The sequence below is a fragment of the Nycticebus coucang genome, chromosome 15 (genome assembly GCF_027406575.1).
Source record: "Nycticebus coucang isolate mNycCou1 chromosome 15, mNycCou1.pri, whole genome shotgun sequence".
Taxonomy (NCBI): Eukaryota; Metazoa; Chordata; class Mammalia; order Primates; family Lorisidae; genus Nycticebus; species Nycticebus coucang.
Window position 1 is genome coordinate 34,682,489 of NC_069794.1, and position 25,307 is coordinate 34,707,795.

General features: G+C 38.2%; 1 protein-coding gene across 4 annotated transcripts in view; it reads right to left on the reverse strand.

Moving 5' to 3' along the window:
- The window catches only part of LMO7 (LIM domain 7), a 207,164-nt gene that overhangs the window by 105,687 nt on the left and 76,170 nt on the right, over positions 1–25,307 (reverse strand). For all 4 annotated transcript variants that reach the window (XM_053564144.1, XM_053564146.1, XM_053564148.1 and 1 more), the window contains exons 2-3: positions 21,494–21,564; positions 11,259–11,328 (exon numbers count right to left, since the gene is read on the reverse strand). In XM_053564144.1, the coding sequence (XP_053420119.1) occupies positions 11,259–11,328; positions 21,494–21,564 (141 nt within the window). The remainder of the gene's footprint in view (positions 1–11,258; positions 11,329–21,493; positions 21,565–25,307) is intronic.

The window sequence follows — 25,307 nt, forward strand, 5'->3', positions numbered from 1 at the left end:
ACTGGTGCAAATCCCTCAATTCTTAATCTATTGAGAAAGCAATTCTTATACACTCTTCCATCAAAAATTTTGGAAAGTCTAACCACTTCTCAACGTGGTCCCAGTTGCCACCATTCCCTCTCATCTGAACTACTACATTTAATCAGGTTCTCCAGGGAATCAGCATGTATGATAGCATGCATGTAGAAGGAGATTATAAGGAATTACATAAGCTGAGAAGTCCTCATATCCATAGTGAGCAAGCTGAAAATGTGAAGAGCTGATGGTAATAGTTCCCTTCTACATCTGAAAACCTGGGCAGCAAAAAGCTGGCAGAATGGGGTAAGTTCCTGTCCAAAAGGCAGCTGACTCAAGATACAAGGAGAGCTGATGTTTCAGTTCAGGTCTCAAAGCAGGAACTAGCCAATCCCCCAGCTCAAGCAGTCAGCTGGGAAGAGGCTCCTCTTGCTAGCAAAAGGGTCGGTCTTTTGTTCTATTCAGCCCTTCAACTGCTTGGATGCTGCCCCCTACATCAGGAAGGACAATCTGCCTTCTCAGTCTACCATTTTAAATGTTAATCTCATCCAGAACAATGGCTGGCTAAATATCTGGGCACCCCATGGCCCAGTTAACACACAAAATTAACCATCACAACTACTGAAATTATTCAACTGAATTCTCTTCTTGATTTCTTTAAGTCTATTTTTTCACACATCGACAGTGATTTTTTTTTTAATTATTTTTAAGTTTTATTACCATGCTATTCAAAGCATACAATTCAATGGTTTTTAGTATATTCAGATCTGTGCATCCATCATCACAGGCAACTAAATTAAACTGTTCTCAAAAACATCCAGTGGCCCCACATGCTATGAGTAAAATGCCATCGCCTCACCAAAGTCCATGGAGCCTTCTGCAGCCTTGCTCACTGCCTCTTCACCTCACTCTGTTTATACCCAAAGTATAATCCTTGTTAATCCCCCTGGTCCTCTGGAAAACTCCCACTCACCCCCAGATTTTATTAGGGCTCACTTTTTCCTCACTTCATTCAGGTGCCTGATCAAATGTCAACTCAGAAATAAAATGTCCATAAGTACCCTCTATAAATTTTTTTTTTTTTTGAGACAGAGTTTCACTTTTTCACCCTCAGTAGAGTACCTAGGCTTCACAGCTTACAGCAACCTCAAACTTTGGGCTTAAGCGATTCTCTTGCCTCAGCCTTCCAAGTAGCTGGGACTACAAGCGACCACCACAACACCTGGCTATCTTTAGAGAAAAGGTCTCGCTCTGGCTCAGGCAGTCCACCGCCTCAGCCTCCCAGAGTGCTAGGATTATAGGCATGAGCCACTGTGCGTGGCCACCACAGTTTTTTTTGTTGTTGTTTTTCTTGTTTTTTGAAACAGAGTCTCACGATGTCACCCTTGGTAGAGTGCTGTGGCATCACAGCTCACAGCAATCTCAAACTCTTGAGCTTAAGTGATTCTCTTGCCTCAGCCACAATGCCTACATTTTTGTTGCAGTTGTCGTTGTTTAGCTGGCTCTGGCCAGGTTCGAACCCAGCACCCTCAGTGCATGTGGCTGATGCTATAACCACTGTGCTACGGGTGCTGAGCCCATAAAATGTTTCTTTGTTGTTGTTTTTTTTTTGTTGTTGTTGTTTTGAGACAAAGCCTCAAGCTGTCGCCCTGGATAGAGTGCCATGGCATCACAGCTCATAGCAACCTCAAACTCCTGGGCTCAAGCAATTCTCCTGCCTCAGCCTCCCAGGTAGCTGGGACTACAGGCACCCACCACAACACCCGGCTATTTTTTGGTTGCAGCCATCATTGTTGTTTGGCGGCCCAGGCTGTATTTGAACCTGCCAGCTCAGGTGTATGTGGCTGGCACCTTAGCCACTGGAGCCACAAGATGCTGAGCCTTTTTTTTTTTTTTTTTTTGCAGTTTTGGCCAGGGCTGGGCTTGAACCCACCACCTCCGGCATATGGGGCTGGCGCCCTACTCCTTTGAGCCACAGGCGCCGCCCCATAAACATTATACACACAATCATCCTTTACCAGTTACCATTATTTTGTCAATGTAACTATTGATAACTGGTGGGGTATTATATTTTATTTCAAAATGTTAAGGAGACACAAACGTTTTTGTTACACTGATACTTCATACACTGCTTAAGTCAGGGCTTTTAGTGTGCCCATGAGCAGAATAGTGTTCATTATACCCAATAGGTAAGAATTTATCACTCATCCCTCTCCCAGTCCCTGCCTCACCCCATCTTGGCTTCAAATGACGTTTACATCTCTTTGTAACCATATGAACCCACTGTTTAGCTACCACTTATGAGAACATGTGGTGTTTGTTTTTCCATTCCTGAGATACTTCACTTATGATAATCATCTCCAGTTCCATCCAAGTTGCTGTGAAAGGCATTATTTCATTGTATTTTATGGCTGAGTAGTCCCCCATTATGTATACACACACATACATTTTCTTTATCCACCCATGAATTGATGGGCACTTAGGTTGATTCCACATCTTTGCAATTATGAATTGTGGTATGATAACCTTTGCGTGCAGGTGTCTTTTCCATAAAATGTCTTTCCTTTTGGGTAGATACGCAGTCGAGGGACTGCTGAATCTAATGATAGGTCTGTATTTCTTTGAGGAATCTCCATACCGTTCTCCATGAAGGTTGTACTAATTTGCAGTTCCACTGATAATGTATAAGTGTTCCTACGTCACTGCATACACACCAGCCTCTACTATTTAACCTTTTAATAATGGCTATTCTGCCAGGGGTAAGGTGGTACCCTCACTGAGGTTTTAATTTGCCTTTCCCTCATGATTAATAATGTTTAGGGGTTTTTCATATGTTTATTTGCCATTTGTCTTTTGAAAAACTTCCATCATGTCTTTTGCTCACTTTTTCCTGGGTTTTCTTCTTGCTGGTTTGTTTCTATTTCCTTCACCGTAACTACTGGCAACTGACAAGATATCATCAATATATTGACTCTGCTCGCCCCACACTCCATGGAATGCCAACCCTGTAAGGGAGAAACTTTCTGTGCCTTCTCTACAGCTGTGTCTCCAAAGCTTGGATCAGTGCCTGGCACACTAGCTCAGTGAATATTTTTAGAAGGGGAGATACAGACAGTCCTGGGCCTAAGATAAACTGAGTGACCAGCCCCTTCACACCACTTTTACACCTTGGGTTCTATTCTTATCTTTGCTCCTCCTTTTCTAAATTCCACATAACAAAGGATACCTAAGGAAGGATGTTCCAAGTTGATCTGAACAAAACTGCTATGTATGATATAATCCTACTTGAAGACTGAATCAATTCTTTTTACCTCTACAAGTTAATTATAGAGTTGCTTTAGCAATTCTGATTCATTAATGTTCAAAACAAATTGCCCTTGAGGGCAATTTGGCAAATAAATGTTCATCTTAGATTTTATAACAAGCAGGTTTTGGAACTCTCCAAACCTTGTGCCAATGCCGTGACTAAGAAATTTTTGGCTAGAAATGGGAGTTTCCTGATTTGAAGTGCTACATCATTCCAAGGGTATTGGACACAACTTCAGCACTGACACTGAGGTGTTAAACTCCACTTGTGATCACACCTTTAATTTGGAGTAAAAGAGAAACAGGAAGAAAAGAAGACTTCTCCTAAGAATACTTTATAAAACACTCAACCATCATTGACTTATTTGTATGCCCTTTATATTAAGGTATTAAGACATTTTGATCTTTAATACCTAATGTTTGTTACCTGGAAGATAAGAATGCACAATCCTCAGTCTATTCGCTCATCATGAATAACCCCAAAGTATTTTAAAATACAGATGGTGGTCTGCAGAAGACCAAGGGAAATACACATCACACTGGCTGTCATGCTATTGCTTCTTTCACAAGTGTAACAATACATCAATAACGGCAATACTCCCCTGTATCTTTATTTATAGACAGAAGAAAAAGTAACCCATGTTTTTGTTATGGGTATTTCGGTTTTAAAGAAAGCAGTAAGATTGACAAATGAGTATAATAAGAAAAGTTTAAATGTCAGTGTTTGAGACATAGTTACAAAACTTGTGACAGTGGTTTACCCTCCCTATAAAATAAAAATATTTCTTCAGTGTATGTTTAATAAGGAGACCACAATTTAGTTTTAATCAAGTTTACTGATATTCTTTAACATTCACCATCGCTGCTGGAAAGGGAAGAAAAAGATAAAAACCTTCTAACTCAATGAAACACCAGAGTCTGATGCAATAGATACAAAATCATTGCAATGCAGTAATAGGTGAAAAACAAAGAGCATGGTGATTTATAGAAACATACAGCTTTCATGATTTATCAGATGTGAGGACATAAAAACCAAGGAAACAAAAGCAGAGGTGAGGCAGAAGTAGTGCCAGATCTGTGTTGTGGGAGGGGACTTCAGTGTCACACCCTCCAGGCCCTTCTTAACCTGAAGAGGCTGGTTCATATCCAACTGAAGATGGCACCATCTCAGCCGCATCAGCTCAGTAAGAAGCTGCTCTCATAAGCCAAGCAACCAAACAGACAACCATGACAGAGAATCAAACAGAACTTACTTGGAGAAGTCTTTCCCAAATTTCCCTCAGGTGGGCAATCTCCTCAGACAAATCTACAAAATGAGCAACAGGATTCCAGCAGAGAAAATAGACATCATGAACCTTACCTGACAGGGGAGTCCACGCTGTAGGTTATTTGAGGACCGTTTTGCGCATCTGTGGTGTCATATTTGAAAAGTACACACGGACTATTTTTTTGCTCATCAGCTTCCATGAGCATTTGTGTATTTAATGTGTGGCCCAAGACAATTCTTATTCTTCTGGTGGGTAGCAGGAAAGAAAAAACGTTGACCATCCCTACATGCCATCTTTCCATCTCTTCCGCATGTTGTTGTTGCTTATTATCAGTGTTTTGCAGACTTCAACATCCAGACACACCCACAAATGTAGATCTTGCTTATTCCCATAAAGAGATACTCTGAGACACATGGGTCTGACCCAGCACAGAGCAACCCTCAGCATCACCACTCTTTCAAGCAAGGTGTCTACTGTCTGCTTATTTCTGTACACATCCAAGTCTAAGTCTAATATTCCTTGAATGCTGTCTCTTTAATCACACCAGATTCATTCCTCCCTCCCATCCAGAAAAGTACCACCCTTCTTTGAAAATGGTAATCATATTCATATTTCTTACATTATTTCAACTAGACAAGGAAGAAGAGAGAAGTGAGCTGCCCCTACCCCCAAAAAAACTCTTGAAGTCTCATATTTTTATTTTATTTGTAGAAAGTGCTCACAAGCTCCAGTGTCCCAGAAATTTTCTCTCTCCCTTGTGAGAATAAAAAATGGGATGAATAGAGTTACAACATGAGGATGGTTTTTAGAAAAGTTGATGAAAAAGTCTGGATAGCAATATTTAAATGATATAACGTTTCCTCAGGCGAATTTCCCACTGACACTGGAAGGGACCAACCTGATGTTTTAGCATTGACCTCAACACGGAGAGGGTCACACTATTTTGCTATAGGAGAGTGAGAGAGACTGAAGATGAAAGAGTCACAAGTAACTTGATACAGATACGAAAACATCAACCATTAACAATCAGGAAAATGGCACTAAGAATGCAAATATAACTATCTTTATCTCTTATTTCCTTTGCCATAATAAAAGCAAGGGAAACTGCCAAATCCAGTGACTTAAGCCAGCTGACACAGCGGCCCATTTCCTGCATCCTACAGTGTTACTGAACAGGAGATAACTTTCCCAGCCCCTATGGTCCCACCTTGGGCATTAAAGTCAGCCCATGTTTTTGACACAAATGTGGATACACTGAGGGTTTTTCCATTGAGCCCTCTGACAGACACAAGTGTTCAAAGGAGGGGTTCAAACCCAGTGTTGTGAAATACCATGGCTTTTCAAAGGGAACTTACAATTGAAATGGAAAGCATGAATAGATCAATCGAATCTGACAGTCAGTCAGCAAAGGAGCGCATGAAAAGAAATAGTGTTTAATTTCTTGATTCTTTAGCATGATGGTACATAATTAAGGGTGATTTTCCCTGATGGGAACCATTGGCAATGTCAGAAGACATGTGTAACTGTCACAATGGGTAAGGGAAAGTGTGCTACCGGCGCATAGCGAGTGAAGGCCAGGGAAACTTCTAAAGATTCGACAATGCCCAGGACAGACCCCCACAACAAAGAATTATCTGGCCCCAAATGTCAGCAATGCCAAGGTGGAAAAACTTTGCTCTGGCTCAATGCAAGCAAATCATTAGGAGTCCAAGATGATTATTAAGTCTTAGGGTGAATAACTTCCTTCATGTTTCTATCCATATTGTATTTCATGCACACTAACATATCAGATGTTAAAAATTATTCTGGTTCAACAGCTCTTTTCACTGTCAAGATATCTCATTTTTAGAGGTTTTAAGATTAGATTTTTTTTTAATTCTCAAATGAAGTTTTAGTTTTGAGTTTCAGTGATTTGAACATACCCAAGTTGAACGCCAACTACTTTTTGGAAAACACAAACTTTTGGAGGGGGTTGTTGTTGTTGTTGTTGTTGTTGTTTGACATGGCCTTGTGGAGAAAAAAGGAAAGGCAGAGGAAATATATTTCTTTATAAAAGAAAACTCAGTTAAATGAGAAAAGCCACTATCTCAGGAAGAAAAGATCTCGGAAAACACTGTTACTGCCCTCCTGAAGAAAAGGCAATCTCAGGGATGTTTCCAACAAAGCATTCAATATATTTCTAAATCATACATAAACATTCTAATCATAAACATTTCTATCAGGGGATATACTCCACGTTTTTCCCATAGGTCCATATACCAAGAGTAAATCCATTGCCTTGGCTTCAAAGCTAGCTAAATACCCATGGTAGCTGAGGTGACTTAGATAAAAAGTATAGCTACAGTGGAAAGTAAGAAGTGATGGAAGGACCTGCTTCAACCCACACACCTGAACTGAGTAAGCAAAAGGAAACCAACACTCTTGATGTGTTGCCCAATGGCCACAGTGACTGTCCTCTTAAAATCTCACCTACAAGCTGGCCAGTAACTTATGAAATCTGTACTTAGGAAAGAAAAGCCGATCTAATCTATTCAGATTTCTCTTTGGGAATCTCAACTAAGAGACACCAAAGAAATTCTTCTGTTGGAAATGAGGCAGAAAAACATAATCACTGGGGATGTGGCTGCCATGTTTATGACTGAACAGTGGATGGATGGAAGAGCTCTCTGATAAATCCTAAAAATAAAACACTCAATCTGATGAGCTTGAAAGTTTCTCCAGGCTTTGCTACTAAAAAGTATTTACAGTATGTCAAACTGATGAGATGTGACAAAGGTCTTGGGATTGGAGCAATGTTAATTTCCTGGTTTTGATATATTGTGCTGTGTACAAAAGATGGTACATTGAGGAACCTGGGTGAAAAACACCAGAGGACCTCTTTGTATTGTTTTTTTGAACTTTCTGTAAATCTATATTTATTTCAACATAAAAAATATATTTAGACATATAGGCCCAGAGTGGTGGCTCATGCCTATAATTCCAGGAGGCCATGGCAGGAGGATCACTTGAGACCAAGAGTTTGAGACCAGTATGGGCAACATAGTGAGACCCCCATCTTTACAAAAAATTTAAAAATTAGGCAAGTGTGGTGGTGTGAGCTTACAATCCCAGCTACTTGGGAGGCTGAAGTAGGAGGATCAATGAAGCCCAGGAGTTTGAGATTACAGTGAGCTATGATGATGCCACTGCACTCCCGCCTGGGCAATAAAGCAAGACCCTGTCTTAAAAAAAAAAAAAAAAAAAGAAAGAAAAAAGCTGAAACATTTACCAGTCTGTATTAGTTTGCTATAACAAAGTACCAAAGACTGGGTGGCTAAAACAGAAAAGATTTATTGTCCCACAGTTCTAGAGGCCAGAAGTATAAAATCAAGTTGTTGGCGGTAAAGCCATGTTCCCTATTAAAACTTTCCGGGTAATCTTCCTTGCCTCTTCCTAGCTTGTTTGCCACAATCTAGTGTGTTTGGCTTGCAGATGCACCACTTTAATCCTGTCTTCTCATGGCATTCTTCCTGTGCCTGTCTTCACATGGCCATCGTTTTATAAAAACATGGGTCATATTAGATTAGGGGCCTACCTTTTCCCAGTATGACTTCATCTTAACTAATTTCATCATCAGCCAATTCTCAAATAAAGTCACCTTCTAAGGTACTGGGGTTTAGTACTTTAATATATCTTTATGGGGGAGGGAAGGGAGGCACGATTTAACCTAAAACAATATTGCATAAAACCCCAAGTCTAGGACATATTATTTTCCACAATGGAAAGCTTATTTGTATAGCCCTTTAAAAATCTTTGATCTCCTCTGTCTCAGCTGCTGTGTTAGAAGCTACAAACACAAAAATTAGGAGCATAAAGAATCTGGCTCAGATCATTCATTTTTCTTCAGTAAGTGCCAAAAGCCAAGTCTTCTAACAAACTGCTTCAAACAAGCATGGAAAGGAGTCAAATGAGGCACGATGACAACTTCCAACCAATTGGGCTTAGCCCAATTCTGCAGCTGTGGTCACTTTTATGTTCCTCCATCCCATTGAAAATGCTCAGTGGCATGTATTTGGAAAACTGTCCTACTTAATATAACGGAAATACATTTCATTTTCCTTTCCAGAGATAAAATCCAAATGAGATAGAATTTCTGACACTTGAATTGGAAATACTTGGAGAGATCTTTGGATTTAAAAATAAAATACATTTGTGCTTTCATCTAATCATACAATCAGAAAATTGAATAAAACTTCCAGTGGCCAACCACAACAAACCCCTACAATTCAAGCATTCCAAGTATGCAGAATGTTTGAGATCAAAGGGTAATTTCATTTAAAATGCAGGTAATTGATCCAAGAAATGGTAATTTAAACTTGAAGCAATACACTATCTAAGAATAACTGAAGACAGTTGTTTGTTTTTTGTTTTTTGTTTTTTTTTTTTTCATATTTCAGGACTGGAAAAACAACCACCACGTTGTACTCTCTAAGTGGAAACTAACAAGGGGCACACATGCGCACCAAGAGATGTAAAGGCCACAGGAATCCAAGAAGTGGGAGGTAAAGACTTGCCTATCAGGCACAATAAATGCTATTCTGGTGAGAGACACACTATAAGCCCCGACTACAGAAACATTTGTACCCCCTTCATATTTTGAAATTAAAAGAATTTACAAAATAGATTTACACAGAAACTTTTAGTTCAATAAATAACTGTGATGTTGGGGAAAAATAAGATAGAAGTCTATGTCAATCTTACAGGGAGCAGAGTTGGGATCTACAGTGAGAAAAGAAACCAGATTCTGAAGGGAGGGGCAAAGAGAATCTACAGCTTTTCCTGTCTCTCAGCAGCTCCAGGTCGAAGATTCAGTAGGGGCTGCCTTGGCGAGAGAGACTAGGGAGATTTTTCTCCCAGAGAAATGAATGAGGAAGGGAAACTTCCATAGGTTCTTGCTCTGTAACTATGGTTATTTTACCATCAAATTGAATGCAGAGGACACGTGACAGGGCTCCTGAGAACCAGGTTCTATGTAGTGCAGTTTTGTCTTTAAAGACCCCCTATAGAAGTCATTCCTCACTCTTTGCCATCTGTGAGATGGGGTGTTGGTAATGCTGAATGCACCCATCTCAGCGAGATGCTGCAAAGATTCCATAGGGCGCTGGGTATGAAATAAAAGTTACAGCTCTCCCCTGCCACACCCCCATGCCACTTACTGCTTACCAGATGCCAGGCACATGCTAATATGTTAAATAAATGCATTATCTAAATACTTAAAAAAGAAAAAAAAAGACAGTACTTTCAATACAATTCAAACTTTTAACATTCACAGATGTTATTTATAAGTCATTTTCATATAAAACTTATTTTATTAAACTGAATGTTTCCTCCTAGAAAGACTTCAAAAACCAAATTTGTTTAATTTTGTTCTTTAAACAACAAATATCGTCTGATTCACTATATCACCTGAAAACAATTACACAGGTATTAATGATAGACTTTTTTCTAACCTAACCAATTTTCAGAACAACAGAATTATCAGGTCAGATACCTATTCATGATAGATGTAAAACAGAGTCAACTTGGTAAGAAGGAATTGATATTTGAGAAATTCTATATTTTGAAAGAAAACTATAAAAACTTTTTATTCCTTCTGTCCTAGACAGATATTTTCAATAACAGTGTCCAACCAATTTGTCCATATCAAAATTATTATGGGATTTTCATGCCTCCTGCAAACCCAGAAATTTTGGTACTACTAACGTTAATTACTCATGTCTTTAATAGCTGTAAACACATGAATGGTCAAACAGAAGTTTCCTGCACATACTATAAACAGCATCAATAGCCCAACGATAAAATAGTTTTTACATTCCAATTATTAGCTGTCTTAAACTTCAGTGTTTTATGAAGTTAATTTTCTTAACTGATTCCTATCACCAGCACTGATTCTTGAGGATTTCAAACATTTGAAAATTATCCATCATTTGTATATAATCACAAATTATTGCCAGAAACACTACTGCCTTCTCTAGTGTCTTAACCCATTGTAATAGCTATGTAATGACAGCATGATGAATTTTTCATATACAGAGCCAGAATTTAAAGCCAGAAAGTCTCAAGAACCATCATTGTCATTTCATGGATAATACCACTGTGGCAACCAGGAAGACAGCGACTTGTCCAACGAGACAAAGGACCTTGGTGGGAAACCCCTTACATAAAGCAAAGAGCTAGCAGGTTTTAAGTATTTTGCAAGTGCACTTAAGATCTACGTGCTGGGGGAGGGTAACAATAAGCATGAAGCAGCAGGAACTTAACACCTGGTGAACCTCTGGCAGTTTGGGGGGCCATTTGGTCTGCCAGTGAACAACGATGTATACAGCTGAGCTTTAGGAAGAACATGAACAAATGCAATTCATGGAAGAAACAGGCCAAGAAAGGGGATATATAAAGGTGGAGGACACAAAAATCAAAACAAAAAATAGGTAAATAGAAGCCCCCAAGCAGAAGGAAAGTAGAGAGGGGAACTACAGGTACAATGAAGCATATTGCTACAACCACTTTTCTTGAACAAAAAATCCATAACCTAATTTCAACAATAATTGCTGATACAAAAACCTGCCTGTGCCCACATTTTTATCTTTCAAAGACAAAGAAATCTAGTTTTGACGATAATTTATTACTTACCAAACCTGCTATTGGTGTGGACAGCCTATTGATCTTCTTAATGATGCCAGGTTTAAGCTTATTAATCAAACTGAAAGTAAATAAAGAAATAACATATGCAATTACAAGGATGCCTTTTACAGTTCAGTGATTCTTTTAACATTAAGAAATCATGTATCACTCCATCCCCAACATGTTATTCAGAGCCAACAGCCCAACAGAAAGTAAAGAGCCAAGAAAACAAGTCATGAACCAAAGACACACCACTGTATGCAGAGCCTGTCCCTTAAATTAGTTTCACATTTATCAAAGAAAGGTAATGTTTGGTTCTATTTAAAAAGCCAGTGTAAGAATTTCTGCATCATAATTTAGTTCATTCGGCCCTAAGAACACTTTGTTCTACTAATAATTTTCAAAATCATTATTTTCTTTTCCTCAAACTGACCTTCTTTTCAGAATGTAGCTTCAAAGCCATAGTAGACACATTTAAAAGGTGAAATATCTGTCTTGAGGACTAACATGAATGAATAAGCATATAAATAAATACTAAATAAACAATAGCTCACCCTAATAATCAACCAGTTCCTATGGTAACTCATTCAAGACCATGATTGATTGCTTTGTTACCATAACAGAATGACTGGGGAAAAATTAAATTAAACGTATCAAAACTCCAAAAATCAGCTAACACTTACTTTGGAATCTAACACTAAGCAAGTTCAATATGACAGATACTACAAAAATACCTATATCTCCATACTTTAAAATACTAAAAAAGAAACTCTGCTTTGACAACTGCGACTTGTATAATTTCAGCTCTAAACCCAAACTACTATGAATTCAGTACTTTTCTTGTTCACTGATATTGTGCCAGGTCATGCAGAAATTTAATACTACAAAAATGCTTTTCTATTAATACCAGTGTGGTTAATTAATCATTAATCACTGTCAGAAAATAGAATCTTGAAATAGTGATTTTTCTATTCAATAATTCACCCACAAAAGGCAATTCTTTATTCTGTAACAGAGCTCCAAAAAGAAAGCAAATAAAGGTGAAATAATCAAATGCTCCTAATTTACTGGTCTCCTCTTCACAATGGACAACAGAAAAAAAAAAAGAAAAATCCAAAGCTTGTGGAATGTCACTCCCTCAACATTCCAGAGATTTATACACACACTTGAGTGTGCTAAAAATAAAAAAGACAAAAGTCTTGATTTAATTACCTTCAGAATGTTGTTCAACGGGATTCAAAATTACAAAACAGTGGCTTATGAAGATTGAGTCTGGCAAACAAAAGATGTTTTTCTGTTTCCACAGTTTCTTCACACAAAGATTTAACAACATAGATCATAAAATCATCACCTCTCCTTTGAGCATTTCCTGAAACTATTACTCCATGATTCTAATTTCTATTTGTTCGCTGAAAGCCATAAAAGAAGGCTTTCCTCCGTTCATGTCCACATCACTTTCCTTGTCATTAGCTGAAGAACCAGAAGAAAATTGAGATTTATGGGAAATAATAATTTTAATATTTCAAATTAATTCCCTATTTACCAGTTATTTCTGTATTTCTGCTACTGGTGGCATTCTTGCAAGGATACAAGAACTAAAAACAGCAGCATTAGTTAATTGAAACATAATTCTAAGATAGTTTAAACCAAGAAATTATTTGTAGTTGTTGACCACTAGCTTGGCAGTGGCTTTCTACAGTAACTTGTATTTACAATGCAACCTTTCAGGGAGATACATTAGAGGCCCATATGAGCTGGGCAATATATAAAATACCAGGAAAGTTCGGCCCCAGTTGTTCTACTAGAGGAAGAGTGTCATAAATTCCTGCTCCACCTATGTGAGTCACTGGTAACCTTGACCAGGTCATTCAGTTTACCTATTTATATCACTTACCACTTCTATATTACAAGTTCAGTAACATCAAGAGCATTTTTTTGAAAACAGTTTCTGGAAGGAGTAATCATATAACCTATAATCTCAAATAAGTGAACCAAGGGAAGGAAGGGATATAGGTAAAGGAGCTAGCACAGATAAATGATGTCTTATAGTAAGCAAGTTGACTCCTCTCTCATCACAAGGTTTCAAAACTATTACTTAGAAGCAACATATACACAATGGACTAATATTCCTTCTCCACTCCTAAACCTTCTAGTACATATGCAGCCACAGAAATAACCACAAGGAAAAAAAACAACACTCTGGATGACACAAAAGCTGAGTCACTAGAGCAGTGGTTCTCAACCTTCCTAATACCACGAGCCTTTAATACAGTTCCTGTGGGTCACGACCCACGGTTGAGAATCACTGCTGTTTTTATCTGGTTAATTTTTATTCTACAACAGTCATCAGTTCTAAGTGTGAGAATACAGAGAAATGTACACATAGCTTTGGGAAATATTGACTAATCAAATTAGGAATCATGTATAATCCTTTTCATACACAATTAAAGAAAACATTTTTAGGATCTTTCTTCTGGGGAGGAAAAATAATAGGTTTTAATAAAATCTAAACTTCTGGGGCAGCACCTGTGACTCAGTGGGTAGGGTGCGGGCACCATATATGGAGGGTGGAGGGTTCCAACCCGGCCCCGGCCAAACTGCAACAAAAAATAGCCGGGCGTTGTGGCAGGCACCTGTAGTCCCCTACTTGGGAGGCTGAGGCAAGAGAATCGCCTAAGCCCAGGAGTTGGAGGTTGCTGTGAGCTGTTGTGGAAATATCTCTTTTACAACTAGAACTTCTTGGCATAGTAAGTGTCCTTCAATCAGACATGTGGGATTCTTAAAGGTTAATACTGATTCAGGTCAGGGACTCTACTCAAGAGTCTGGATGCCTGTATGCTCTAGGGTCTAGGATCAGTCAAGGAACCATTTTATCTACCTGTATCCCCGTGTTCCATCCCTCTAACCCTAGATTAAATTAGAGCTTTATTTCCCCACGCCTTCCTTCCCTTAGGCCAGGGCATAAGAGGCTTGCCCTTGTAGCAAGATTACAACCAGAACAGAAAGCACCTAGTAATTTGAGTAATTTGACACTTTCCACTATAGAGCACTCACACAATAAGGCCAGCAGCTCCTTTCCTTCTCCCTCCGCTCATCCTTTGCTATGGTCTGAAAAAATTATTATATATTGAAATCCTAACTCTGAAAATTATTGTACTTTGAAGAGGCCATTAGGTAATGAAGGCTGGACCCTCGTGAATGGGATTGGGTCCCCTTTAAAAGCCCCAGAGAGCTGCCCTACCTCTTCCACCAAATGAGGTTCTAGGGAGACAACCTCTTGCAGGCAGATGTTGATCTGCCTACACCTTGATCTTGGACTTACTAGCTTCCAGAACTGTGAAAAATAAATTTCTAGCATTTATAAACTACTCAGTTTATGGTATTTTGTGATAGCAGCCAAAACTGACTAGGATATCTCTCAAGTTGCCTATTTTCTTTTCCTTTTTCCTCCCCTCCCCCCAACATACTATCCACTCCCTCCAAAAGAGTTGAGTTACACTATGACAAATACTAGACAGTTGGCTCTGTTCAAAACCCAACTTTAAATACTAATATAACTCAGAGGTGCCTTGTGAAAACTGCACACACAGCTCTACATGTCTAGCTCAGCTGCAGAAGGTCTAAATGCAAACTAGAATCTGGCACTGTACTGTCAGTTAGTCTCCAGAAATGGGTTCCAACACCAAATCTTATTTTTCCTTTTATCAGAAATCTTTTCAGTCGAGAGACAAAAATTATGGAAACCTTTGGAGTTCCTGTTTCCAAAGATTTTCAAAATGAACAAGAGGACTGACATCAAAGAACTTATCAATACACTGAATGAGCTTCTTAACCTATGAATCATTCTATTAGTCCTTCACAACACACATTTCTAATATATTTCTGCCAACCACATTTTCCAAATATAGTATATTCCTGCATTAGCCAACTTCTACTATTAGTAACTAAATTTAAGATATATTAAGTCTAAAGATATCACATTTTCTCTACAAGTTAAAGAACAATGATTTTTATTTTATCCACTAAGTGGGATTAACACATTTTCCTACTTTTCTTTTAAACTCGAATTCTGCTCATTAAACATTTGGATGCTGACTAAAGACATCCATGTGCTGGGATCAGCAGTAGAGCAATCAAGACAGGGCAGCAGCTAGGGGCAAAGACCACCTCTCATTCCAAAGCATCTCCCAGCACTCAGCAAGGTGCCTGGCATTGAATAGGTGCATTAGAAATATTGCTGAAATCTTCTAATTTTGAATGCAGAAATTTTTGCGAATAATTCAAAAATTCCCATCTTTTTCATAGAAATAAATTTAGAAAAAATTTATTTTTGATTTAGGTAAAACTATGGAGATAATAAAAAGATCAGTGGTTGCCAGGGGTTACACGGGAGGGAGAAATGAACAGGCAGACCATGTAAGATTTTTAGGGTAATGAAACTATTCCATGTGATACTACAATGTCACTTTACATTTTTTAAACCCTTAGCAGGTACAAAACCATGTAAACTATGGACTGTAGGTGACAATGATGTGTCAATGCAGGTTCATCAATGGTGACAAACATACCCCTCTGGTAAGGGATGCTAATAATGGGAGAGGCTGTGAATGTGATAGGGACAGTGGGACAGACAATAACTCTGTACCATCCTCAAAATTTTTCTGTGAACACAAAAATTGCTTTCAAATACTAGTTTCAAAAGAAAAATGAACAGCAAAAAAAAACAAAAGGCATCTAACAGGGGACTCTGAGTTCCTGTCCTGGTTCTTCCATTTATTATCACTATTAAGCAATGTTACTACTAAATGCCTTTCGATCCCTTTGTGTAAATGAAGGTAATATGTAGTTGTTTCTCTATGATTTTATTTTATTTATTTTTTTTTTTTTTTGAGATAAAAGTCTCACTTCATCGCCCCGGGTAGAGAGCCACGGCATCAGAGCTCACAGCAACCTCAAATTCTCGCTCAGGCAATCTTCTTTCCTTAGCCTCAGGGGTAACTGGGACTACAGGTGCCCACCAAGACACCTTGCTAGAATTTTCTATTTTTAATAGAGACAGGTTCTCACTCTTGCTCAGGCTGGTCTAAAACTCCTAAGCTCAAACAATGCACCTGCCTCAGTTTCCCAGAGTGCTAGGATAACAGGCGTGAGCCACAGTGCCCGGCCTTCTCTGTAACATTGAACCTCAGGTTTGAGTCCATAATGTAAAACAAATGTCTGCAAAACTTGAAATAAGTCTATAAAGAACGCCGACCACAACACAAGTGAATTTTTAAGTTGATGATTGCCAAGCTGACCTTCAAGTTGTTATACTCCTTTAAAATAAATGGGGGCAGGGGGCTGGGCACAGTGGCACATGGAAGGACAAGATGGGAGGATCATTTGAGCTCAGGAGTTCAAGATGAGCCTGAGCAAGATGGAGACCCTATCTCTACTAAAAATTAAAAAAAAAAAAAAAACTAGCCATGCGTGTGGCGGGCACCTGTAGCCCCAGCTACTCGGAAAGCTGGGGCAGCAGCCTGAGGATGCAAAGAGCTACGATGAAGCCAACAGACTCCAGCCAGGTGACAGAGCAAGACCCTGTCAAAATAAATAAATAGGATAAGTGGCATTTTTGCTATTTGTAGATATTATAGACAAAATGGACCACAAAAGTGAAAAAGAGGGCACACATGCCAATCATAAAATACTGCCCCGAAGAGAAAGAAGATTAAAATTTTGAATGACCTTTATGAGCTTGAATCCTTACATCTTTGCCCATTGCTGGATTATCAAGTAACATGGAAATGTCGACATTATTAATATTACTTGAAGCAAAGAAAAACAGTTTTCACTACTTAAATTTCAAAAGGCTACATAATATTGGGTTCATGTCAATAAATAGTGCTGGCATGCTGGAGCACCATATGTAAGCAACTGGCCTCAGGAAATTCAAAACCAAAAACTCTCTAAGAAAAAAAGCTTTCCTTTTACATGAAAGCTTCTGGGCTACAGGAGCAGCTCTGCAGAGAATCCCCAGGGGTCTACTGATGTGCAGACAGCTCCAACTCTAACAGAAAGACAGAGCTGTCTTGGCACAAATGACAAGTGCAAAGCTCTCTCTTATCCATGCCTTAAAACATCTGACTCTCCCCTAGTAAACAGTAGTATTTGTGCAAACAATCCTTCTTCTACTGAATGTATATTTAATAAAACAGAATGGTACTTTTAGGCAGACAGTATAGTGGTCACATGGCAGACGTAAACAGAAAAAAAGATTTCTCAAACCAACAAGTGAACACCGTCCCCCCTTATTTGCAAGCTGCAAGCAAATGAACAGAAGACCTGGTGACACCATGTGAGAAGAATGTTCTTGATAGTGTAAGCCACCTGTTCAGGAGGGCATAAACTTCTGATGCATGGCAGAATGGGGCAAAGATTCCAGGTGGGGTCCAGACTAACTAAGCAGTGACATGCCCAATCAGAATGTCTTGGAACAAATCTTCTTACTTCATGAGAGAAGTAGTGTTTTCATTTGACAATTTCCAAGACTGTCATTGGAATAAGAGTAACCAGGAAATGCCTAACTGGTACACATATCACTGGATATGCTCCAACCAGATATGTTTAGAGAAGAGAAATAATTTCACTAGGATCCAGAGCAAAACAAGATTGTGGACATTTACAGTAACAAATTCTTACATATTTTTAAAAGTGTATATATATAGTGAAGCAGAGCTATGAACACTAAACAATACTGAAGACAGTAGACAGATTAATGAATACTATTAATGAAATTCACCAAAAATTATAACAAGCAGCTGAAATCACTCTATACATTCTTGGCAATCTTATTAATTAGAAAAACCTAAAAATCAGATTATGTCCCCAGTTCACTGTTTACTGAAACCAGGAGAGATGACATGTCTAAGGCAAACAGTAAAAGAATTACTATAACAGACTTAGCAGGGGGGTGATCTTCATCCCCCAACTCACTGGATCCCACCGTCGTACAAACTAAGTGACACTAGAATGATTAACAGGAAGATACTAACTTCAACAGTCAATCAGATGAAAAGGCAACAAAAGCACATAACCACCCACATTACTCAAACACGTATCTTGTCTGAGGTCTCAGAGAAGAGTTTGTACACAATTTAAACCACCTGAAGGGTCAGTAAGCTATCAGGTGGATGAAAGCTACAATAAGCTCCTAAAACTTTTGACTCTGATATTTCAAGAAGCCAGCTTAAAAAAGGAAAACACCACTGAGAGATAAACTGCTGAAATTAGTAGATGAAACAGTAAGAAAACGCTTTCATGGTGATAAATAAAGGAAAATGCCTGGAGATTTCTTTTTAACAGGCAAAGAGCAGAGACTTTCCCTATATTTCACAAGAAATATGGTTCTGGCAGTGAGGCAAACAGAAGTCAGCCTTTTCTTGGTTTTTTTTTGCAGTTTTTGGCCGGGGCTGGGTTTGAACCTGCTATCTCCGGTATATGGGGCCGGCACCCTACTCCTTTGAGCCACAGGCGCCGCCCAGCCTTTTCCTGTTTAAAAAAAAAAAAAAAAAGAATGCAGATTTTTTTTTTAATATTATAATCATACTTCAGCTAAAATTTGAGATCTCTAATGAATAAAATATACTCAACAACAGCTTACTATATTTACCATTAATTTGAAAGTCAAGACCTACAACATTAGGCCTCTAAATGACAACTTCTCTTTTTCTCTTAGGCATTTTATATAACTCAGTGGATGTAGTGATAAACAGTGGTGCCTCCATAACCACTTTGTAGATCAACTAGCCAGGCTTTCTTCAGTTATAGATTTATATTGAGTATGGTTACCTGGATTTTTTTAAACACCACAGTTTTTAAGATTAATGTGTCTTCATTAAATAGTGACTGTGAAAAATGTGATTCACAATTAGAAGAAGTTCTTTTAATATTATAGAGTACTTTGGTGTCTGATAGTAAACAACAATTGCTGATCACTGGGGTTTAACATTTACTTAAGCTATTTGGGGGAAAAATTAAACAATACTGGGTACTAAACAGATTAGACTTTTATGATAGTACATAAAACCTCAAAGTGGTATTATTACAATTAGAATATAATCTAAGAATGAACTTTTGAAAGCTTGTGGGATTAAAGTGACATTTCAAGAAAACCAGTATATCTCTAAACATGCATCCAAAAGTTTGTCGTCACCATTAAGGTAGAAATTATATATTTATTCTAACTTTTACTGCTTGTGGTCAAAATAGTTTTTCATCAACACTGAATATTCTTACTGATAACAATACCATCCTTTCATATTGGGTATGCTTTTTGGAAATTACTTCAATCAGAGCCCAGACTGGTATATAAATTGCATTTTAAATAAAAAATTAGGCATCACTATTGAATATATGTAATAACCTACTTATGGAGGCAATGTCCCAAAAAGAGGGGCCCCTAAAAGATTTATTTTGCTGTTTTGCTTTGTTTTCTGTGCATCCTAGTTTGTCCTAAAAACCTAAAATATTTAAAGCAACAGTTCACCACCAGAAATATACAGGCCACAATGTGACTTTCTCGAAAAGATATCTACTTGGGATATCCTTGTATATCTAAAAAAAACCTCTGCGCTTCATAGGCATGCTTCTTCAGAGCCCATCTGAATCCTATCCAGACTTGTGAGGCTTAGAATGGACAAAGTTATTTTGCTGCAAACTTAAAAATAGCTCGTCCTCATAGGTAAGGTAGTTTACAGGTCACCAACATTGTTTCCCCCTTCCTCTTCTGAACACATTAAAACACATTTAAATTAGACAGTTTTGAAATCAAGATAAAGTAATTTCCCATCCGCGACCAAGTGAGCCGACCATGTGACCTACTTAAATTAGTTCATACACTATTCAACAATGACTCTGAATGTGACATTGGAAGAGGACGAGAAAAATCTTTAAACTTTATTTGTGGTCCTTCTTCATATGTCTGTCCTGGTGTACTGTAGGCAAACCCACAAAACATTGACATGTCTGTAGGTCCCAAAAGTCTGAATACCAGCAATTTCATATGGAACAAACTAATAGTATCACTCTAAAACAAAGAAGTTTGAACATCTACCGATAGAGCTGAAGAGATAGAGACTAGTATTTACATGGTCCTCTTCCTAGCAACAACTTGCATTTATATAAAGTTTAATAGTTTTTCAAAATTTTAACTTATCTGTTATTAAATTTGACAGCCCTGTGAATCAGGCAGATCAGATACTTTGATCTTCACCTTGGAGATGAAAAAATAAGGCTCAATGTGAAGTCACTTGCTCAAATACCCAAAAGTGTTAGAGCAAAGAATCTAACCTAGACCCTTTGACTGCAGATCTTTGCTACAAATAACCTCCATCAAAAGGATAATCAAAAATCATCTAAGTACTAATATTACTACATACCCTCTCAGTGCTTACATGTGGACAGATTCCATAAATACCTATGCGATAAGTACTTCGATTGAAGTAACTAAGTGCTTTCAAAAATGTAGGTGGCATTCAAGTACATTCTAGGAATTCATTTGCTCACTTCTATAACCTGCACCGTCACCCCACCCTAGATTTCATCCCTATGCCCTACAGGGCTGCCTGTCTCCTATCCTGAAGGATCACTTACATTGGGGAAAAAAAATATTGCACTAAACATACACAATGTGGGCCTTAAACCATCAATTATGGCACCAGCCTATTTTACTTACGGTAAGCAAAGCTTGGGATGTAACTCTCAACAATATTAATTCAATGAACAGTCCATAGCTCAAATTGATTTTGGTAAAATAAAGACATGACTTAAAGCTTAAATGAAAAATTTTCCACTCCAATCATCATGATTGATTGATGAAGAAAAGAAGTTTTAAATTAATGTCTAAACCAGGTACCTTTACATGTTAGAATATTTAGAGTAAGAGATAAGTGGTAAATAAGATTTCCCCCCTCCAACCAACCACTCCCTAACTAGGCTACCATGCAATAATAATCTCTCTTGTTTACTAATTAAAATAATATATATTTCCCCACTGCTATCTGTAGATGCAGATACCGATAACCCCTTCTTCCTACTGTCTGGTACTATGGGGTGTCAGTTTGCAGGGATCAAATGTCACCTGTGACCAGGAACACATTATCTGTGACTACCGTGGCTACGGGAGAAGGAGAGGTGACATCTCACACACACACATGCACACATCTCGGCTTCTTAATTATGTTTTAATTGCTTTAAATACTTACTCACACAACAGAACACCATTTTCTAGAGAAGCTCGAAAATCCTTTGTTTCAAAATTCTTCTTCGTAACTGCCTGAAAGACAGATTTGGGTGTTTATTTTCTCTTAACTAGAGATAACATACAAGTCAAATTCAGGATTAGATTAATTAATATGCGTCTAATGTTATATCTGATGGCTTTGCACAAATAAGCTGTTATGCTCTATAAGCCATTTTGTATCGAAAATTATATACAGTTCTATGTTAAAAGACAATTTAACCATTTTAACACGAATATACATAGAAAAGGCTACAATGGGTGTTTTCTTTAGTGTAGCCATTTTATTGGATAATAAAAGTTAGAAAATGAACTAAATTTACAAAATATTTTATGTATTTTTTTAAAAACCTATGGGTGATATATTCTACTAAGAGTGATTTAAAAAACATGTAAGATATAAACTTGAAATATCAGCTGTACAGAATATATACATTAATTTCAATTCCATCTTTAAATTCCTCACGTTTCATTATAAAGCTAAATAGCAGAGGGCCCTCTTTAAACTTACTCCTTAATTTGCGTAAAGAGCTATTTTTTAAAACATCGTAGGAAGAAGACTATCAAATCCAGGCACAAAGAGAAAGAGGGGTAAGATGGAAACTAGTACAAGGGACCATTCCCAACCTGGGGCTATTACATATGAACAGGCCACCTGCAGTTACCATCACCAGTGATCTTAGTGAAACCTCTAGAAAAATCTCTCTGGAGGGTAAGGGATAGGGAAGGAGATTACAATAGGGAAATAGAAGCAGAAAAAAATGGAGACTACTGAGAGGAAAAACTGCTTCAAGAATCACTCCTAGGACTGGGTCCCGGGCTGGTGGGGAGGAAGGGAGCCAATAGTGGTGACATCAGCTGTCATACAAAGAATAAAAACCGATTCTGCAAAATGTGAACCCATTCTTAAGAATTCAGCCTGAAAGAACTTATAGAATTTTGGGGGGAAAAAAAAAAAACCTGGTTAATAGTTCTAACAATTACTCATTTAGCTTTTCAAGCATGTTGAACCTTACTCATTAGCAAGTTATTTAAGGTGTGAAACGTTTTACCAAGGAAGTTGTGATTCATAGGCCCTAAATAAATAGAGACCACGTGTTTCCTACTTGAGTTATCAAAAGTTGACACAAACAGGAGTGATCACTATGCGGTCAAACCGGCACGCCTTCTATACAAAATTTTTTCTTCTTTCTTGCTTGCGTCTTTCCATACTTTCCTGGTGCAGTTAAATAAAATCACGGCCACCTGAAATCATCTGAGGTGACGTGCATTGGGGAAGAAGACCTGGGGTTTAATCTTGGACCCCCTCTCAGTACACAGTTCTATGTCAACCTTCAGTCCCCTTATTTTCAAAGAATAAGAAATACTCGCACTATCTACTTCATCATACACAAGTGATATGTGAAAATATCTCGACTCTTCTAGAAAAAAACACATTCCAGTCATCCTGCTGGAAAGAAGCTACACAGCAACAGCACCGAGGGTGAAGCTCCTGGGTGAGACTCTTCCTCTGAAGTTATAATTAGTCCACTGGAGCATGTGAAGGGTGGAGCCGCCTGCCCAGGGCAGATTCTGCACAAACACCGTTGCTAAACCTGTCTTACCACCTGTAGCCTCCAGAGAAGCCCTTGCTGGAAGGCTTTTAAAGGGCAGATTTTGTGGAAGAAAATATATCTCTCAGCTAAACACATAGGCAATAAGTGCCAAGTTCATAGATTCCAAAAAAGCCATGCTTTTTCCTATGAAATACATTAATTTAATAAATGAATGGGAATTATCTTTGTACTTTTGCTGTTCTGTTTATGGCTTTACTTAATCCTCTTGCTGGATAAGATTTCTCACCAACAGAAGCAACAAGCTTCCCCAAAGCCCCATTGCTCAGCTGCAGTTCTGACCACATAATCCACATGACATAAATCTCAAACATTCTGGGAACTTCTCAAAGACCACTTCATACCAGACTGGTTAGCTGTAAAACATCCACTAATGCAAGTCAGCAGGCACTCGTCTCCTGTAGAGTTTTCAGTTCCTGTTAAGCACCCATTTAAAAGGCGTCTAGAATCCCAAAAGCACACTCCACCATATTTTTGTGCAAATCACAGCACAAAAACACAGTGCCTGCCTGAGCGTGTTTTAAAGGGGAGTGAGGGGTGTTTGCTGACAAAACCAGGCTGTGAGCCTCACTGGGCTCACACTGATTCCACATGAAGTTACTTACTAATTGACAGATCAGCTACTAGCTCACGATATTTAAGATACACATCATTATCATGCCAATCATTTCAACATCAGTAATGCAGAAAAAAGAAATCTCAAGGAACATTTAGCTTTAGAAGCCACTGTGGGACACAAACCACACCAAGAAGGACTTCACAAAGTATAGGTCTACCTTGATCTTCCACTCAAGGAGACAAGTGAGTGTTCACATATTATGAACTTATAATGAGAGGGAGCACACAGGGCACTCCTCCATGTATGAAGCCCCAGGCTGGTATACACTAAGGAGCTGGATGCTTTTTACTCACTCTCTAAAGCTGTCAAATAAATTAAAAACACCCCTATCTGCTCTCTTTCATTAAACTTCATTTTCACAAAACAGGTCCAATTCTTATAATGGATTCCATGAGACATCTGTATCATTCTGAGACAATTTATGTTGACAGAGCCCCTCCATCACACATGCCAATAATGTATAAATGCAAGGATTTGGGCTTTCTGTAAACACATTAGGTAAAAACTGAACATAATTTTAAATAGAAAAAAGTGCCTATCTCCTATTTTACTCTTCTACTATTCCAGAACAAAATTATTGGATAGGTTGTTCATGATGTTAGAGAAGACAGTTCTTCCCAGAAGAGTAGGTTTAGCCCTTTATAAACTATACTTACAGGGTGAGTCCATCCACCAGGAAAAAAAAAAAAGAAGAAGAAGAACTTGAAGTCAGAGAGGCGAAGATAGGAGTCCCAGGTACCAGCCTTCTTGGGTAATGAAGATTTAGTCTCCTAACTTCTCCAAGCCTTGGTTTCCTCGATAGTAAGTGATTACTTACTATGTTTGCTTTGGGCCTGAATCTTCCCAGCAATCCTAAGCAGTAGGAACTCTTACGCTGAATTTTTACATGAGGAAATTGAGTTAAAAATGAGTCCACTCAAGTTGAGACTGAGGTCAGTCCATAGTTTCTTAGCTAACAGAGAACTGAGAATCACATGACAGTGTTTATGAAAACACTCCATGAACTCTCAAATCTGATTAGGGACCGACCTCCTATGTCTCCAGGCTGCAGGCTACACTGCATGCTCCCAAAAGGCAGGATTGTCTTCCCACTGGCTGAAATACATACTCATCACTTGAGTTTTACTCTTCCCACAAACAACTGCCATTTATTTACAAGAATAAAAGACACAAAAAGACAAAAGCAATGGTGAAATTTCAGGTTTGTGTTGAAGAGATGAGGGAGTTGGTTGTGTTTTAGAGATAGAACCTGCCTCAGTTTCTGAAGTCACTTTGTTAAAGTAGCCTTATACTGTACAGGAAGGAACCCCTACTAGTTTTGTTAATAGCTCAAGAATAAAAACATACAGGAGTCCAAGGAAACAAGTCACTCTAGTGATATATACCTTTTTGAAAGGAAATATTACTGGATGAAAACTTCAAAATTGAAATCTCATCACCTCTATTGATTTTCTACATAAAAGTTTTTCCAGATTAAAGAATATGTTAGAATTTAACTTTTGATTTTAACTCAAATATAAAAAAGCAACCATTTATTCATACATTCA